Source organism: Triturus cristatus, chromosome 6 (assembly GCF_964204655.1).
Source record: "Triturus cristatus chromosome 6, aTriCri1.1, whole genome shotgun sequence".
In the NCBI taxonomy this organism is placed as follows: domain Eukaryota; kingdom Metazoa; phylum Chordata; class Amphibia; order Caudata; family Salamandridae; genus Triturus; species Triturus cristatus.
In genome coordinates, this window is record NC_140589.1 from 1,467,813,927 (window position 1) to 1,467,833,729 (window position 19,803).

At 45.7% G+C, this 19,803-nt stretch overlaps 2 protein-coding genes across 6 annotated transcripts in view; one reads left to right on the top strand and one right to left on the bottom strand.

The window, feature by feature from the left end:
• Positions 1-237: 237 nt before the first annotated feature.
• FOXRED1 (FAD dependent oxidoreductase domain containing 1) lies at positions 238-5,835 on the bottom strand. The gene has a single exon (XM_085612559.1). The coding sequence runs from the start codon at positions 5,672-5,674 to the stop codon at positions 4,163-4,165; it is 1,512 nt and encodes a 503-aa protein (XP_085468685.1). The 5' UTR covers positions 5,675-5,835; the 3' UTR covers positions 238-4,162.
• The window catches only part of WDPCP (WD repeat containing planar cell polarity effector), a 2,309,940-nt gene continuing 2,295,972 nt past the window's right edge, over positions 5,836-19,803 (top strand). Inside the window, exon 1 of one of the 5 annotated variants that reach the window (XM_085612555.1) lies at positions 5,836-5,965. Coding sequence is in view for 1 of the 5 variants with exons in the window: in XM_085612554.1 (XP_085468680.1) it covers positions 5,911-5,965 (55 nt within the window). In the remaining 4 variants the exon portion in view is untranslated. Of the gene's footprint in view, positions 5,966-6,231; positions 6,253-19,803 lie in introns of those variants that run through there. The other 4 variants (XM_085612557.1, XM_085612554.1, XM_085612558.1 and 1 more) reach the window with 4 other exon arrangements.

Here is a 19,803-nt window from a genome sequence, read left to right on the forward strand (position 1 = left end):
AGTAATATATGTATATATATTTCTGTTTTGCATATTTAGCACTTATGTACTTTTGGTGGCTTGAATTTCAAAAAAAGCTTTTCAGATTTGTTTATCGTATTTATGCCATGTGGAGCGCTTCATCGTCGTTCGATACCTGTATCTGGGTGTATGATCACTTTGTATTGATGTATTTTATCACAATTTTTGGATCTTAATAAAAATATAATTTTCAAAAAAAAGAATTCTAGAGCAGACTCATTGGTAGCTCAAGCTACATTGCATATGTTATATTATTGGTACATAAAACACTAATTGCAGTTTTACAATATGCCTTAATTCCATACAGTGTTTTCTCTTACATTGACAACCTTAAAGTAGGGATATGCTTGTTACTCTATTCTACGTTTCTGACTATCAGTAAAAATCCTAAACTGTAGAAGAAAATGTAACATACTTTTCATCCTGATTCTACATCATAGTTATCACTGAAGTCATAAATAAACCTCTCTCCTGACTGGCTGTCAATGTAATTCACACAATGGCATTTCATATTCTCCTGTGCAAAAAAAGGGAGGCTGTGAGGCAAACTGCTAGTACAGTGTACGCTGGGTAATGGAAGCTGCTGGCTCTCTTAACGTTACATTGTATGCTGATTGCAACTGATGCACTTTTGACCTGAAAGGCACTTTTCCCTTCATTTTCTTCACAGTTACAGCATACTTTTCACTACATAGAGCATTTATACACTATATGCTTGAATGTGGTTTATGTTATTTACAACAGTGTAGCATTCTACAGAAAAAAAGGCAGTTTTAGCTGGCCTGTCAAAGACTTTTGGACTTGTAACAGTGCTGTTCAACAGTGGGATATCTAGCTCCAGTGTCAGAAGATTATTATGTATTCCCATATACAAGTCAAGTCAAGAAAACTTAATTTCGACAATTAATTGCCATAAAAGCACAATAAAATAGATTTAAAAAATACAGCATCATAATATAGCTAGAATATTAAAAATCAAAAAGAATAATAGAATTTTAAAATCAAGGTAGCAAAATCAATTAAAATGGCACCGTCCAAATCTCAGCCTTAACTTTTCACTAGACATCTGCGTTTACACCACAAAGCAAAAAGAAATTTGGATATGGCAGCAACAAGAACCGTATGTGTATCATATTTTAGTAGCCTAAAAACCTCTCTAAAATTTCTAATTCCCAAATTTCTACAGAGCTGGAAAACCCATTTAGATCTGGCGGCCTTATATGCGGGACAAAAAAAGATCACATGGGTCTCAGTCTCATCTGTCTCGTTACACCCAGGACATAATAGTTTGTTGGCCCCCGCCCAGTTGTTAATAAATGCATAGAGAGGGAGCGTCCCGTGTCGGAATTGGAGAAAAAGTTTCTTGGCTAAAAAGGGTTGAATGAGATCAAGAGCTGGCTCCAATTTATAGTCCATTTTAACATCTAAAAACCTACAGGTTAAACTAGATGTCCCTAACACCCTACTGGTACACATCAGTCGGAATTCTTTTAAAGCGGAGGTTAGTGACTGTTTAGAGATGTCAAGACAAGATTCCTCGGGAGAAGACCACAAATCACTCCTCCCAATTTGACGAAAGGTATCCCGAATATAGGACAGCCAAGGGATTTTTTCCGAACCCCGGATGTGCATAACTGAATCTAGTTCCTCTCTATATACAACCAGCTCAGGGGTACTCCATAGCCTTCGCCAATACAAGAGTGGGCGAGAGGCTATCACTTCAGTGATGGGGAGAATGCCCAGATCCATCCTTAAAGGGACTAAAGGGGTACTGTGAGGGAGACCCAAAAGTTGCCTTAAAAAGTAGTTTTCGGTCAATGCCAGGGTTTTAGTCTGGCAGTGAACCCATAATTCAGCTCCATAGAGGGCGGCACCCCTTGCTTGAACTTTATAAATTTCTACAGGGGGGCCAATAACCCTTTCGGCACATCTCCTATGGACTTTTAAAATCCCCCCACTAACTTGAAAGTGCCCTGGGGTCCCCGCAAGTAGGTGGGACTATTCTACGTTTATGACTTCACAAATTCTGAAAAATGTTTAGTTTGACAACTAACACAAAAATGTTGTAATTACTCCTATGACTTTGACACCAGACTTTGCGAGAAAGGTGCCCTCACAGTTTTAGAGGCAGTCTTAGAAGCAAGAACAATACCAGAATGACAATCAAATATCTTTCAGTCAATGTAGTCTGCAAGTGTCATTTTGTTTACAATTATTGATTTTCATTCAATCTGTTTTGATAGGACTTGCCTCAGTTATTGCATTGTGCAGTGTATTTCTAGGAGAGACCAGTGCGCCTCTATCTTTGGAGTACCACAGCCAGTTGGCTTTATCTTTTACTCTATTTCGGATTTCACCAGGCATTAAAACTCTCTGCATCTGGGTGATATTGTCCCAATTACGATATTTATATTCCAAAGCATGTGTGTAGCTCCTGTGAGTGCCCAATGATGAATCATGACACCCTAATCAGGTGTGTGAGGGCACCAAGATCTGACTTTACGATCTTCCTGCGACAGGACTACCAGCCACTTGGGTCAACATTTTTGTGACCATTTTAGTGGAGGAGGAACTACCCATATTTTGATATTAAGTCATGTTTCCTGGGAGGAGCTTGGGTGTAGGACCTCGTTAAAATATCTTGCTCTTCCTTCCCTTTTTTGATTTTGAGAAACGTCTTTATAGACTCGATATAATGTTCCTTGGTGGTTTAAGAGCACACCTAAGAGTTTTCCTCCTCAGATGGTAATTGGTGAGCTGCATATACCACAATTGACCCCAATGATGCATATCAGCAGTGGTTTCTATGTAGGGTGATGCCTACCCCAAAGATGGTAAGTACCTGCTAGCACAGTTGTTTTTGGTTTCACACTCTATGCAACACCCATGCTTATGTGCAGTGACACTTTGCGCACAGTGCACCGACCACGTCATCAAACCTCATGCACTTCAACCAAAATGCCCTTTAAATTCCAAACCACAAACAGCAATGAACTACAAAGGGTGCTCATGAACCCGATGCAAACGGAACACTTGACTACCGCGCCAGGGGTACAAAGCACTATAAAAAATATTGCAAAAGTTATACAATTACTAATGCTACACAATACAAATTGAATTTTCAAACTGAATCAATTGCAAATAATTTTCAGCCAGAATTTAAAAGAGGAACTAGCTCTGTTCTGAGGCTAATAAACTTAAAAGTAAAGCTAAGACGGTCAAATAAAACTTGTCCCACCAAACGATTTTGCATTGTCTCCGATAGTAATATCTAAAGGGTTGAACAAACCCATTTATAAATTCAGGACCACCATCTACAGAGCTGCAGTCATTCTTTTCTGTATTTTTGGGCTAAGCTTCAGGAAGCATGAGTGTATTATAGACAGAGGGTACCTCTCTGGTTACTAGTGTGACATACTTTCTCATTTGGTCTTCTCTAAGTCAGTCAACAAAGTAATAAAATAATACTATTTAAGAACTACTTATAGTATTCCATTTAAAAAATAAAATTCATACGACGTCCAAATATAATTTAAACAAGATGCGTCAATATATTGTGCAGGGGGCATGGGGCTGCAGAAGAAATGTATATGATCAAATGGGGCTGTCCGATTCCTAGCATGGCAGGCTATCTGGTGTTCTGCCATATTAAGCTATTCTTGTAGCTCTAATGGTTTACTAATACGAGACTTGTGTAACCTACAATCTACAGTGTTGCTTGTCTTGGTGGAACAAGATTTACAAAATGATCATGCTCAAAAACATCATTAAAACAGTGTCATTATTAATGAATGTAAAATCAGTGCATCACAGTCACTTCATTTAAATTCACTTTACTGCAATCTTGTTGTCGTTTATGTTATTTTAAACTCATGATTAAAATAATTCATCAAATTCTTATACCTCTGTGGTATTGCAATATTCAAAATTAATTCCCAGTAACAACTTGAATGTACATGAGTTTTGTTTTTGATTGGTTTGTAGTCGAAAGCTAGCTCTGGTACACTTCATTGTCCATTAGTGTACCATAAAAGGCAGCTAGCCAGCTGGTAAACACCGGTTATCAGATTAATCAGAATTTGGCCAGATCTCTATTGGTGTTCCTTGGCTGACTCCTACAACTGGTTCACTCCTTGTGCCATCACACAATGTTTATTTCCAATGCTTTTTCCCCCTTGAGGAACCTTGTGAATGCAAAGGCGCTGAGATTCAGAGACCTGTAGTTCCCCTTCAGGATAAGTTCTGCAATGGCTCTGCCCACTGCTGGAGACTGCTGCAGGCCATGTCCACTGAACCCAGTGGCAAGGTACATATTATTCACCAACGGGTGCACCCCAAGGATGGCGTTCTGGTCATGAGTATTGTAATCGTAGTAACCAGCCCAAGTACACTTCACCTTTATAGACTCAAAGGCAGGGACTCGCTGGGCCAATCTGGGCCACACCTTCTCATAGAAAAAAGAATCATCGACTTCCAGATTGTTGATGTCTGGTTCCTCATTCTCTGCTGGTGAAATTCCACCAATATAGTTGCCAGCCATGCCGTCCCGTCTGAAGTAGGCGCCAGAGGTGTCAATCAGCAGCGGACATTCCATGCCCGGTCCATCAGGGCAATGGAATACATAGGCATACCTCTTCCTTGGCTCAACTGGCAGCTTCACACCACTAATCGAGTTCGGAGGTCCTATCCCAATATGGGCCATCTGAGCCACTTTGGCAGACCAGGCGCCTGCAGCATTGATAACTATGGCACACTCCACGGGCTGGCTCTCCAAGCTGTTGGGTATCTGCACTTGAACCTCAGTAAGCCGGGAAAACGTCAGCTCCTCGCCATCTTCTGTGAACATTTCTCGGTTTGCAATTCCGAAACCCGTCACCTCTCCATGGCACTGCCACACGCCCATGGATAGGGCTTTTTGGCGGAAGGCGTTAAGAAGAGTCCATGGATCGAACCAGCCCTCGTTCTCAAGACCGTATGATGCAAGGGCAATGCCTTCGGAGTTGATCCAGGGGAATTTCTTCTTCAGCTCTTCTGGGTGCAGTAAGGCCACTTTGGCACCCTCACCCCTCTGAATCTGCACGTTCCTCTCCAGTTTAGGGGCAGTTTCTTCGCTTGCTAGGAAGAGATAGCCCGATGGATTAAACTGGATATCAATTGGATCTTCGTTCAAAACCCCAAGATACTCATTAATATTTCGCAGGAAATGGGCGGAGAACAGGGACATCTGTATGTTTTCAGGCATTGAGAACTGCTGCCGAATCCCTCCCACTGACAGGACGGTGGAGGCTATGGAGTATGTGGGATCTTTCTCCACCACCAGCACTTTAACGCCCTCGCGAACCATCTCCATTTCCTTCAGCCAGTAGGCAATAGACCACCCAATCACACCACCACCAACTATCACAACGTCCGCACGCTCTGGAGGCAAATCACCCGACTTCTGAAAAGGGGTCCAGTCGCTGCTCGGAAGGGCTTCTTTCAATGTCTTGTGGATCTTGCCAAACTCTTTATCAAGGTCGTTAAAAAAGTTACTCTGCTTCCGGACCAGAGAACTGCTTCTCGGACTGCTACAGTACTTAAAAGCATGTCTTGCTAGAGAAGACGGCCCGGAGCTCAACCTCGCCAAACGGTACACCGGAAGCATCCACTCCATCGTACAATGATCGAAGTGCTGCGCAAAACAGGATTGTTGCAGTTTTGTTTGAAAAGCGAGTGAGGAAATAACGCGTCAGATATTCCAAGTGCAAAGGTTGTATTTGGGGGAAATGCACACCCTCCTCCCTTACAAAACGAAGCGCTGAGATCAACTTCTCTGAGTTCGGTTGCTTCTGTCTGTTCATGTGAAGGCGGAGTTTATGTCCCTAAAACGTTCGTTGCTAGGGTTCTCACATGGAACCCGCGGTTGGTACCACTGCGCCTGGAAGGGGAGGTGGCGCTATAAAAGGTACGGTAGTTAGAAGGACAGCAGAAGTGGATCTGGACTTTTGGACGGGGAGGGTCAGCTGTTTTTTTTTTTTTTTTCGCGCGCTGGTAGTATAATGTGATTGAATGGTTGTCACACAGCAGCCGGCGTCTGACCTTTGTGGGTAACCTGTAGCGACCGAACTCTTGTTTTTAATCAGACACCCCAAACCTAACCGGTACACTCCGTGATTCTTCGCCTTTGAGCACCCTTTCTAATAAACAGTGTTAAACTTGGCGGTGCTGTTCTGAGATTCCTTATACATAAGGGTATGCTACGAGTCCTACATTTCCATTCCATTGATTTGAATGCCGAGTTGCCCCATCGCATTTTCGCCCCTTCAGCCACTGACGGCTTTAAGCCAACACCGCTTTGCACCCCGGCACGTGCATTAGAACTACTCTACTGGCGTCATCTGCCATCGTGTAAAGCGTTGTTGTTTAACTGTCCAGAACTGCCTGAAAGTGTTGTAATCGCCTTGAACAACGGCCCAGAAACTGCCTGAAAGTGTTGTGATTACCTTGAACAGTTTCGCACTATCATTGGTATTGATAATTTTAACTGTCATAACGATGATTCCTTTTGTGGAGTTTACAATTCGTGTGGACCACAAGCCCTTGTTCAATTTATTCTCTACTGAAGGAGCCATTAAAGCTACTCCGTGTATTGCTAAGTGGCAATAAAGGTTGCAAGAATTTCAGTATTGTGTGTGTGTGTGTGTGAAGAATATCTTTGCAGATTGTCTCTCTAGGTTACCTTTAAGGGAATTGATGGGTGTGCGGTACGTGCTTGAGGTGGCTTTCCTTATAGTTGGAGTTGTGGCCAGTCTGACGAGTGAATGTACTTCGTAGGGTGAATGTAAATCTGCTGTTGAAGGTGATAGTATTTTGTGAAAGGTTTTTAGTTTCAATGGCGAAGGTTGGCTTAAGGTTGATCCTTCTAAATCGATTAATACTTTTTCAAAGTTGAGTGGGTGTGACAGGTTACAGCAGAGGAGTGATATATATATGTTTTGGTTGTGCCCAGTGGCGTTTGTGCCAAGGTTTTGATTTAGCACAGGAAGGTCCTATGGAAATGAGGGCCATGAAGAGAAGAATCAGGGATATATCTTGGTGGTCAGGAACGGATAGGAATGTGGAGCATTTCATGAGGGAAAGAATAGCTTGTGCAGTTGGTGATAAATCACAAGTTACTGTACCTAGTCCGGTGGAAGCTGGTTCAATTCCAGGTAAACCTTGGGTTAAGCTAGTTATGAATGTCATTTGTCCTATCAATGTGGTTAGGGAAGGTTGTAGGTTTGGAATTGTGCTAGTGGATTATTTTTCACAGAGGCCTGAAGTGGAATTTATGAAGTCTGCCAACACATTTGAAATAACTGGTTTATTACAGTTTGTATTTTTGAGTGAAGGAGCCCCTAATGAGTTATTAACAGACAATGTAGTTCCGTTAATTTTTCATGAATTTGATAATTTTTTGTCGCATTGGGGTGTCAAGTATAGCAAGACATCTTTGCACCATCCCTGTTTCAATGGCCAAGTGGAAACGGGGTGTATGTGGTGAGAGTTTGTCTACCTGACATAACAATCGAAGGTCCATCCAGGTTTTCGTCTTCTAGGAGGGTCATTCAAGTTAAGGATCTTGTGGTCATGCTTGTGCATGGCAACTGGTGGAATAAAGAGAAGTTGTCTCTTCAGAATCCTGCAGGATGTCAGGGTGTGGTGAGATTGAGAAACAATTCCCTGGGGAGTTCTGGGCTTCATAATTTGAGACTAAGAACACTACTGAGGGGAAAGGAAGCCTCCCGTCAAATTGCATGACTAAGATTAATCATTTCTAAATGTCCTACTATCTTTGCCCTTACCCCGTGATGTGGGTTAATGTTCAATGGCGTTTTTAATGAATGTTTACTGTTTTCATTGCTGCATACATTAAAGTGCTCATTTGAGCACTGTGGTTATCTAATTATTTTATTTTTTATCTAATATTGTTTGCTGTAGGAGTTATTTTGTGCTATAAAGGAGAAGATGTGTTGGGTCAGATTCTTTAAGTGAGCACAGTGTTACAGGTGTTTAGAATACAGGGATAGTTGTCGTACAGACTTACTGTAGTTGGTGCTGTGCTGCTGCTCGGTCTGTTGCAATTCTAAGACTTATAATAAACTCAGCTATTCCTACCTGATCTGCCTCCAATTCCTTCCTGTGGGCTTTTCACTGAGCTCACCAACTAGGACTTAAATAATAATAATACTTTATTGCGTGATAAAAAAAAACCATTGCAAGTACAAAATTAAAATATCGAAAATTCATTTAAAATAGGACTAATTTAGACCAGTAAAAGTAGGGATGTCGGGTGGAGCCTGCCAAAACGTTATGCCGACGGGGGATCGCTGACTAAGGGTCCCTGGCAGAGTTTTTTTTCTGCGTGAGCCATGAACCTTACTAGGGCACAGTTTAGTTTAGTGTTCTTAGGATCAAAGCAGGCCAAGACTGCTGCTCTACAAGTTCTGATCTTTTTTGTGTTCCAGTGGTGCTTGAAGAGGGCCCGTCTTTTAGTCAGTAGTTTTGGACATAGACATATGATGTGTATTATGTCTTCTTTTTGATCCCCACAAAGTCGGCAGAGATCTCGTCCATGCTCTCTTTTCCATTTTGGCAAATGAACCAACAAGTTAATGACACCCAGTCTCAATTTTAAGAAACTTAGTGTTGTTCGTGCAGTAAAGGGTACAGTTAGGTACTGCTGTGGGATCAGCGCGGCGTAGGATTGCAGCGTCAGCCACCCGTGACTTCTTTTGGCTAAGCGAGCCTTATCTTCCACTGTTGAAAGTTGTTTTGTACTTGTTTTCGCTAGCCGTTTGAATTCCTTCTGGCTTATGTGCATGCTCCAGAGATCGTTTAGACCTAAAGTTGTTAAGCCTTTTACCAAATAGTTGTGACCTGCTCGCCATGTGTTTGTGTCGAGACTGGCCCACAGGTGGTTGCCTAGACTTCCCTCCTTAGATGACCTTAGTTTGTGGCAGCACACAAGAAAAGTCATAGCTCTGGCAAGTGATTGCTGGCAAATTCCAAGTTCCAACCTGATTTGTGCCGGTGATGTTTGGGTTGGTAACTTGAACACTGATCTGTAGATCTTTGAAATTATTTTGTCCAATTGGCAGCTTTCTAGTCCTTTAAGGACTTCGCTGCCATAAGTTAGGGTAGGGATGATTTTCGCCTGCGCGACCTGTAATGTAGGTGCGAGAGTTGGACCTTGTAGTTTCTTTTGGATTGAGCCAATTGCAAAAGCAAGTGCAGCACCCTTCCTTTTTTGTTCTTCTAGATGGGATTTGTATTTGTCATTATTGTTGTATGTGACTCCAAGGTACTTGTGGCAGTTGGATTCGACGATGCTTTCCTTATTCAGGGTCCAGGACAAAGTCTTGGCTTTCCCTGGACGAACTGCCAGGATTTTGGTCTTCTTGTTGTTGATCACAAGCTCGTTCTTGTTTGAATATTCAAGAGTGGCGTCCAGAAGCCTTTGCATTCCGATCTTTGTTTTGCTCAGAAGGACCACGTCGTCGGCGTATAGAAGGTTTGACAACAGCAGGCCGGTTACATTGGGAGCATGAGAATTGACCTTATTAAGAGCTTCTGGAAGGTCGGATATAAATAAGTTAAAGAGTGTTGGGGCCAGGACACAGCCCTGTTTTAATCCTTTTCCCGTTGGAATTGAGCGGGATAATTTTGAGCCGTCCCCGACCTTGATCCTGACCCATGTGTCCTGATGTAAAAGTTGTATAGCTCTTAGGAGGTGGGTTGGAATATTGAGGCTGGACAACTTCTGCCAGAGCTTTGATCTGTTCACGTTATCGAAGGCCGCTTGGAAGTCAATAAATCCCATGTAGAGTGGGCAGGAGCTAAACTTAGCTTGTTCAATCAGACAGGAGAGGGTCATGAGATTGACAGATGTGCCTGTATTGCTTGTAAACCCAGTCTGATTCGGGGGAATAACAGAGTTGTCATCCGCCCATGCCCTGAGTGAGTTGAGCAAAACTCCCGCAAAGTATTTAGCTTCGTTGTCGATGAGGGCAATGAGGCGGTAATTCCTCGGAGATTGTTTTTCCCCACCTTTGAAGATTGGTACGAGAATAGAACCCCGCCAAGAGGGCGGAATGATGTTAGTCTGCCAAATTGAATTGAATAAGGTGCTTAGCTTCCCAGCCCAGAAAGATGCATCTTCCTTGAACAAGGCTTGAGGGATTCCTCCTGGACCTGGGGCCCCGTCCTTCCGTCCCTTTTTAATCAGTTTTTCAATATCTGCCTTCTGGATTGTTGTAGTTTCAATACTGCTTTGAGGCAGAGGGCTCTCTTTTGTTATTGTCATTTTTAGTTCGTCGTTCCGGCATACTTTCATTGGCGGATTTGTGATGTTCAGATCAAGTGCCCAGTCGGCTGCTTTATGTGCCGATTTGTCTTCGACTTGTAGCCTCTGATTTTGAATATTTGCATCCCGATCGTTGAAGTCGAGATGGAGGAACACCGCCCATTCTGACTCCAATATGCTTGATGAAGCGACTTCCGATACGCGCCCAGATGCACTGTTAATTGTCCTCCAAAACCTTGCGGAGTTGTTCGTTTTAATGTCATGCTGTAGTTTCGCCCAGAACGAGTTCCATTGATTACTGCGTAGCTCTCTTTTGGCTTTCTTAAGATGGCTGCGGGCCGCTCTCAATTTTGTTATTTTTGTAGGGTCCATTGGATCACTTTTTAGCGCCCGCCAAGTCCGGTTCATGGATCTTGTTGCAGCTTGTGTCTCAAGATTCAAGCTGGGCGTCTGCTTCTGCCCAGTCTGGATCGCGTGCTTTACTGGTTGCGCGTATTTGTCGGAGAGAGCAGTTGCAAATATTGTCCAGTTGGAAATTGAGTCATCCGGGCATCTGCTGTGGCACTCGATAAGTCCTTTAGCCTCTATAGCTACTTGTTGAAGATTATTAAAGGAGCATTTGATTCGTTTTAGATTGATTGTGAAACTCTCGGATGGCAGTGCCCTTCCTTCGTTGAGTTGCATGACACTGGTCCTCAGCGATATTTCTTGGGGACAGTGGTCTCTTTCAGTTCTGCTCCCTAGACTAAAATCGATTATTTGATGGAAAAGAGAGAGACTGGCGAATGTGTAGTCTATTAGTGAAGTACCTTTTTTCGATATGTAGGAGAAGCGAGGGGGCTTGTCTGAGGGAAAGCGTCCGTTAAGGGCTCTGAGGCCCAGATTTTCAAGGTTGCCTTGAAGGGAGCGTCCCTTTGGATCGTTCTTGTGCCATCCTGGGCGGACCAGCGGTGGTATCTCCCAAGTGCTGTCATGTGATTTGGTGACCTCGCTTTTCTCTAAGTCTGACATTAGCCACATATTGAAGTCACCGGTTAGTAAGATTTCTGGATCAAGGGGTCCAGTTTTCACTCTCACTACTGTCGCAATCGCTTCTTCTATAAAGGATTGCCTTGATGCTGTAGTTGGGCGGACGTAGGCGTTCATTAAGATCAAGATCCAGCGTTGACCTTTTCTAGGGGTGTAAGATATTCCCACACATTGAAGACAGTGTGGTGAGCCCAGAAGATCCCAGGAGGCAACTGCGTTTTTAATTGATATGTAGATTGCGAGGCCGCCGCTTCCTCTTCCCGGCCGATTCAATTTATGGGCTGGAATGTGATGGGTTTTAAAACCTTCTATGTGCTGCGGTTCAAAGAGCCATGTCTCTTGTAGTAGTAATATATCAAATTCCTGGAGGTAAGAAATTGTGGCATTATCCTCAAGTTTGCTTGTTAGGCCATTGATGTTCCATGAACAGATCTTTAGGGGAGGCGTTTCGTGGTGGTTTTCCCTGTTGGGATGTCATCGTAAAAGTCGAGTTGTATTCAGGGTGCCTGCCAACCATGACCATGATCCGACCTCTTCCAGATCCCTAAGTGATGTAATACCATCTTCTCTTGGTTCCCTCTGTTTGTGAACAGGAGTGGGGGTTTTGTTGCAAGCACCCCTGAGAACCGAATACGCTGCACCCCTCCCTGGTCGTCTGTGTTCCTCGCCATGGCTTGCCTGCAGAATGTGTGGATAACCCGGTTCCCTGCCTGGTTTTATCTGTATACCCCATTGCTTAAAGGTGTCAGTTTGCCCTAGGATGTTGTTCATTGCCTCTATTGAGCTCCAGGTGACCTTTGTTGTTTCGTTTGTTTGGCCCTGACACGGTGCAATGAATTCTATCGATGTTATGTCTTGAGTGGTTATTTGGTTTGACAGACCTGATGCTTGGATCAGCTTTATGATGTTGCCACGATTTAGAACGTCATAGCTGCTTTTTGACTGGTATTCTGGATAGAAGTAGGAAAAGCGGGCGTCCCCACTCATTGCTGTACTTAGCGTCCTTGGAGTTGCCTCTGTTCTTTGTGCCCTAGATGTATGAGCTACTTTGGGCAGAGGGCCCGTGGCTTGGTCTTCATTCAGCACTCCAACGAGCTTTTCATTTAGCCCTTGTCTCACAGTCCCTTTGCTACTAGCTGGAATTGCGCCCTGTTGGTTATTGGCGCGGCTAATTGTAAATGCCTGATTTAAGGTCATGGTACCACCGAGATGATTTGTCATGGGGCAGGATGTTTGGCTCTGGGTCGTGATGTTCTGCATAATAGGTGTGTTTGGAGGAGCCAGGTGGGTGCTTGTGGTTAGTTCTTTTGTCCCACTGTGCGCCCTTTTTCTTGAAGGTGTCATTGCTGGGTCCTTTTCCATTGACGGAGGGCTAAAGCCACTCTTCTTTTGTTCGCTATCTTGCGAAGTTGGTTGTTCTTTCCTTTTGGTTTGTTGCACGGCAGAGTTTATTAGATCATCAACCCCTGTGGCTGCCGGACGTCTGAGGGTATTGAACATCGGGTAGAGGCTTAGATCTTGTTTTCCCCTTCTCATTTTGTTTCGTCCTTTCCGCTTCCTTTGTCTTATCCCCTTCCCCGATGATACTCCCTGCTCTTGTTCTGTTGAAGTGAGGCAGGTAGAGTTTGCTCTGCTGTTTACCGGAGATGTTTGCTGTTCCCTCTTGCGGCTCATGAGCCCAGATAGATCTTGGGGTTGAGGGGAGTTGATCCCTTCAGCCCCTCTTGGCCTTGAGTTAGAAGCTGTTGTTACATGAGGATCTTCGCATGGGTCTCCTAAGTCCACGTCACTGCCTTTTCCGGGGATGGGTTTGACTTTTGCTATTTCTTTAAGGTCTACCACTAGCTTTTCCATTATCCCTGGGAGTGAGCTGAGTTTCTCCACTATTGGTGTGCAGTCACATCCTTGTTGCGGGCGGTCTGCCTCTTCTTGGGCTTGTCTGATCAAGCTGTTTAAGTTTGAGATCCTGTCGTCAATTCTGACTACGTACACGGCAAGCGTGTTTAGAAGGCTGATTTGGATATCCATTTTGTTCGCCTGATAAGTCATAGCGTCTGCTGACTTTTGAAGAATATCAAGGGCCGTGGCCCATGCAATCTCTTGTGAGGGGCCCGCACTTTTGTCCTGCCTTGGTGGCGCTGATGACAGCGGGTGGCCAAAGGTGGTATTCCCGTATGAATGCAGCATATTTTCCCATTCCTTGGACTCGAAGTAGGAGAATTCTTTAGTGCTGCCGTCAGCCTCAGCTGCGACCTCTATAATTTCAATGGGGTCCGGTTTCCTCGCTCTATGTTGTTCCTGTTTAGCTGAGTCTATTACGCCGTCCCCAAGGATGGTGAGTGCTCCTTCCGTCCTCGAAACCGTAGGGCTAGCCATTTTGGGGTAGTTTGAAAATTCGCCATTTTGGCTGCACGGAATACTGAAACTGACTTTATTTTGCAAATCACTTAAGTCGTTTAAATCGTCCAAGTTACTTGTTTTTTTTCCAATTAGTTCTACTTGTAGGTCCAGTGGCTTATGTGCAGCGTTGGGTTTGGCGACGTAGGATAGTGCTAAGTTGTGTTGACGCACTTGCTCGATAGGGGAGGACTTGATTGCTTCCTCTGGTGGCTTGGTAGTAACGCTGGCTGACGTGTGACTACTTCGGGAAGTCCAAGTCCCCCCATTCGCCGCTGAGTTGCCCTTGATGACTGTCACTAGGGGACTTAGGGGGGTTGGAAGGCCAGCGATGTTCATGTTACTTGAGAAGATCGCTGAGCCGGCGTCTTTTAAGTAAGTGAATTTTGACGTTATCTTTGGCTGGTTGCTGAAAGGTTTGCAGGCCGTCCTGTCAGGGTCCTTGCATGTGGATTGGGGCGTGCTGGCAATTGTGGGTTCAGGATCACACGGCAGCAGATTAGATACAGGCTCAGAGTCTGTGTTTACAATCGTTGTTTTCCCTCTGCTTTTCTTTTTCTTTTGTGGGTCCGAAGCCCTCACTTTGCCAGATCTCATCTCAGGTAGACCGAGTGTAACAGGAGAGTCTGGCAGGAGGGCGGGCGAGAGCACGAGACCCCCTACCCACACTTCGGCTCTACCTCTGCTTCCTTTCTGCCACTTGTCTCTGGCCGCTTGTCACAGGTCGCAGGTGCTTGCTTCGCCGGCTGCACACCAGGCTAAGGTGCTGTGGGGAGCCGTGGGGAGGTTAAACACTCCCCTCACCCTATTCACTTCCCTCACCCCTTCACGTCTCCCCTCTCCGCCAGCTGTAGTAGAGAGCACCGAGTTCACTGCGGCGGGAAGGGTAAGGGGAGCAGTAGGACGCGGCTAAAGGTTGCGGGCTGAGCAATCTAGTGCAGTCTAGTGTGGTGCGGCGATGAGGCAGCAGAGCTCTCTGCAGGCACCTCGCTGCTTTGCCCCACTGCTGTCGCCCCACTCGTGGCCACCAGCTGTAATCCTACCTCCACCTCCTCTGGCGTGGCCGCGACTGTGACTGTGCTTGGACCCGACAGTGGTTTCGACCCGAGTCGGACCTCCCTTGGACCTCCCTCGCCAGGCCGACAGCACGGCACGGCTCTCCTCTGCTCTCCTCTCTGCTCCTGCTCTGTGCCCAGCTCAGCTCACGGCTCTCACGGCTCCCAGCCGCTACGTGCTGCTAAGTGCTGCTGTGCACAGAGGCTCACTGCCTCGGGCGATTCGCAGCCACAAACGACTGCTCCTCTGCTCACCGCCGCTCTGCTGCTCTACTGCTGCTGCTCAACTGCTCCCTCTACAGGTCCAGCCCCCAGTTCTTAGGACTTCCTATTTGAAGAAGTGAGCTGAAGCTAACTGTCCGACTTTCATACCACCAGTATTTTTAGATGGTGAATTAGGTTGCTATATGAATCCTTTTTAACATAAGATTTGCAAGTAGAACGACACACGTAATTCTGCTCTTTCATGGTAAGCAGTAAGGCTATTGTATGAAAGTTAACCTGGGTGAGTCATACTTTCAAGCACTGGTGAACACTCTGGGAAGGGACAAATCGCTTAAGATAAAAGTGAAGGCTCAGCAAGCAAAAGGGTCCAGGTCACCATACTCCTCCTCTTCATGACCATACTGGATCAAGCAGGGCTTATTCCTGGCCGCAACACATCAAACAATATTAGGAGACTATTGACTTTGCTGGAGGCAGGCACTTATGACCGTGGGGAAACTGCGGGGCTCGCAGTTGATTTTAGAGAACACCTTCGACAATCTAGAGTGGGACTTTATCCATACTGTGATGGAGTGCATGCAATTTGGGCAAGGATTCGGGGCTTGGGCTAGGTTCATATATACAGACCCCACAGCCCGAGTAAGGACAGATAGGGTTATCTTGGAGAGATATAAAGTGGCCCCCAAGACCGACTGTCCCCTGTCACCTTTACTTTTTTCACTAGCGATGGAACCACAAGCTAGATCAGGGGCCAGGTATCGAGGAATATTGGTTGGTGATCAACAGCAATACGTTGCTCTGTATGCCAATTACCTCCTAATATTTTTCAGAGAGACAACAGTGGACCTAGAGGAGGGCAGGCGCTTACTCAAAGACTTTTGTTTGATATCTGGACTGAGGGTCAAGTGGCAGAAATCTCACCTGTTCCCGGCGCTTGCGAATCGCAGACCCCCTGAGGGACTATGGGTGCTGCAATGGGAGCCCCAATGCCCGCAATATCTTGGGGCAAAAGTGTTCCTTGACCGGGCTGATTTGCTGAAAGAACAATTGATGGACAGAATGCAGAACAATGTCATACATTCACCCCAACACAGAGATCTGAGCCTAAATCCATCGTTGTTTTGCTCACCATGCCATTCCAGTTTGGACCCAGCCATATGCAAATCAGTCTTGACCCTGCACCCAATGGGAACAGTCCAGCCCAAACTGCCAGGCCAGGTCCTCCCTGGATTGAAAACAAGCATCTTAGGACCGGTTTAGGACTTTCAGCCCTCATCAGCCAGGATAGCTTGACTCCAGTGGCATGGAGAGCACGGGACCCACATCTGAGCATACCCGAGTGGCCCGAAACCAGTCCTAGGATGCTTGTTTCCAGTCCAGGGAGGACCTGGCCTGGACTGGTCCCATTGGGCGCAGGGTCAGGACTGATTTTGCATATGGCTGGGTCCAAACTGGAATTGCATGATGAGCAAAAAAACGATGGATTTAGCCCCAGATCTTTGTACTGGGGTGAATGTATGACATTGTTCTGCATTCTGTCCATCAATTGTTATTTTTGCATTTGTCACCCCGAGTGGAACGGGTATGCCAAGACGTGGGTCCCGTGCTCTCCATGCCACTGGAGTCAGCTATCCTGGCTGATGAGGGCTGAAAGCCCGAAACCGGTTCTAGGATGCTTGTTTCCAGTCCAGGGAGGACCTGGCCTGGCAGTTCGGGCTGGACTGGTCCCATTGGGCGCAGGGTCAGGACTGATTTGCATATGGCTGGGTCCAGACTGGAACGGCATGATGAGCAAAAAAACGATGGATTTAGCCCCAGATCTCTGTACTGGGGTGAATGTATGACATTGTTCTGCATTCTGTCCATCAATTGTTCTTTTTGGGCTTATTTGCTGGACAGGAATGTTGGGAAGGCAATTTACACGCTTTGCAGATGCATTGACTTCTGGAAGACGTTTCCCCTGTCCGTGGTGGGATGGATTGCTGTTCTTAAAATGGTTGCCCTCCCCCAGCTGTTGTACTTCTTTGTGACTCTACCTCTCTGGATCCCCTGGGTGCTGTTCCAGGAATTGGGTTTCATCAATATTGCCTTTATATGGGGGACAGGCCAGGCCATAGGAGAGTAACCTTAACGAAGTTACAGCGCCTCGTGGAAGAGGGTGGTATGGCTGTCCCAGAGTTTGAAACTCACTACCTTGCGGGCCAGCTTCAGTGGCTCACTCAATGGCTGTCAGGGAGAATGACCCAAGAGCATGAGATGAGACAATTTGTATACCTGAGGTATTCCGGAGTGAGTTTGGAGTACTACTGTGGATGGGGCAACCCTGTGCCGAAAATGCCTCGGAATTTCAAGTGGTACAACGCTGTTGGGTCAGGAGTTTACAAAAAACATTAACACAAGTCCCATACTCGCCAATGGAAATATTAGTTACTACCACATGAGGGGGACTGGCAGGGATTGACTGATTGGAAAGAAGTAGGGGTGACACGTCTGGGTGACTTGTTCTGTATGGGGGAGCTTCTTCCCCTTGAGGACTTCCGTTTAGAGTTTGATTTACCCCAGGGACACTATCTGATACGTAGGGTGGTGATGGCTGTGGTTCAGAAGCTTTCGGGTGCGGGTCTCAGAGCTTGCTCCGCACAAGGGATGCCAATACCTGGTCATTTGACTGGCACGTTTCAAAGATGTCACCTACCTGTATAGAGCAATCGGGGGAAGACATGATGCATCTGTTTGAGGGCCTACAGAGCAGCTGATAGGAGGACCTGGGCATACCTGAGGGTCACTGGGCAACCTTGCTTGAGCAGACCAACAGAGTATCATGAAACACCAGATTTAAACTACTCCATTTCTATATCCTACACAAATCGTACCTCACCCCAGAGAAAATAAACTGGTATTTTAATACAACTGGGGCGGCGTGTCCGTGATGTGGCGTAGTGGGGGCGGACTTCATCCACATGCTGTAGAATTGCCCATCGCTAGCACACTACTGGGAGTAAATACCTCATACACTTGTGGACATCACACTAATGGAGGTTCCCTGCACCCCGGGACACTGTTTATTGAGCTGGTCCCCCACATTTCTAAAACCAAAGTGACCAGTAAGTTCAAGGATCTAGCTTTTATTTCAGCGAAAAGGGAAACCACAAGAAATTGGTAAGCTACTAGGACCCCGCCCCCCCCCCCCCCAAGCTGCATACTGTGTAAGGAGTTGGAGAGCTGGGCAGGATATCAGAGTGGAGTGGTGCGTCGGGAGGCCAAGTGGGAGCGGAGTTCCATGGATATGGCCAGGGCCTGGGAGGCATTAGTGGACAGCTTGAAGGATCTGGATCCCTGTTGTAGACAGCATCCCCCAGGTAGCCCTAAAATGGACTACAGTGGGCTTATACTCTTGATTTGCTGGGCGCGCCAACCCATGCTGGGACGTATGTATTGGATGGGTTGACATTTGGACTCTACTTGAGGTGGTTGGATATTGTTGGAGAATTGTGGATTATGACAGCTGAATGTGCGTTGTTGATGTATTACATGATGCCTCCCTTCAGCTTATTGCATGGCACTGCTTTAATTCTCAATAAAATCTGTTTAAGAAAAAAAAAAGTTGGTCAATCGATGGGGGTGAGTCATGATCAGCACCTCCCACGATTAAAATGTGTTTATTTGATTTTTGCACAGCATCTACTGGTGGATTTGACTGAGCCACTTGGCTGTGCTAGGATGCTTTTCTGTGGGCAGACGTGAATTTAAGTATTATCCGCTTATATTTGGAATTGCATCCGATGGTGATATAGTGCTTGTGTCATCTTACCGAGGGTAGATATAAATAGCAGAGGGGAAAGAGTGAATCCTGTCATACCCAGTGTTGCACATTGCAGCAGCTGAAGCATTTGACGTTTACAGCCCTAAGCATTCTCAGCAGAACGATGTGATACACCGTGGCTCAGACTGCTGGGAGGTCAAGGAGATGGAGGACAGATGTCTGGCCTTCACTTAGTGTGAGGATACATTCTCTGATGGGTACCAGAGCTGATTTTGCATCTCCAAAGGATCCTAATAGGGTCTGATGAGCATTCTGCTCTGTGCACTCTTGAATGTGTTTGCTAATTTCCCTTTTCAATATTTTACTTCTATATGTGACGTTAGAGAGCTCTCATTAGTTAAACAGAATTTAGGAGTCTGACAGTAGTTTCTGACGGAGGGGGGGGGGTTAATGGTGTGTTTTTTTAACTTTTTTTTTTTTTGACTTTTTTTTTTTTTTAATTCTTTTTATTTGCAGTTTTCAAAAACAAACTTAAAACAACAGCACTCACTTTTGTGTACATATGACAAGCGATGACGATACGCCTCCACACCAAACAGATCACCACATTTTGGGTACCATCACACGAACTCAGTACTACATTATCAGTTGCGTGGCACTCAGCAGCCGAACGTCCCACCCTGCCCGCATGTGTCACCTCCAACCGATGCATCACCCAACATGTCCCCCTGAGAAATGCAGTCACCGCCATCTCCCGTCCGCCTTAGGGAATAGTATCGAGCTACAGCGCCTGCAGTGTAGCGTGCTCCAACCATTGTGTGAAGGGCCCTCAAATGTCCTTAGGTCGTGAACGCAGCGGCATAAGCTCCCAGTACAGGGCAAGTTGTGTCTGGCAGTAGACTGCGCTTGTGACCCACGCTCGAATGCTAGGTGACGTGACCACTCCCCAGTGCATCGCAACTTGTCTTCTAGCTAGTAACAATAGCATC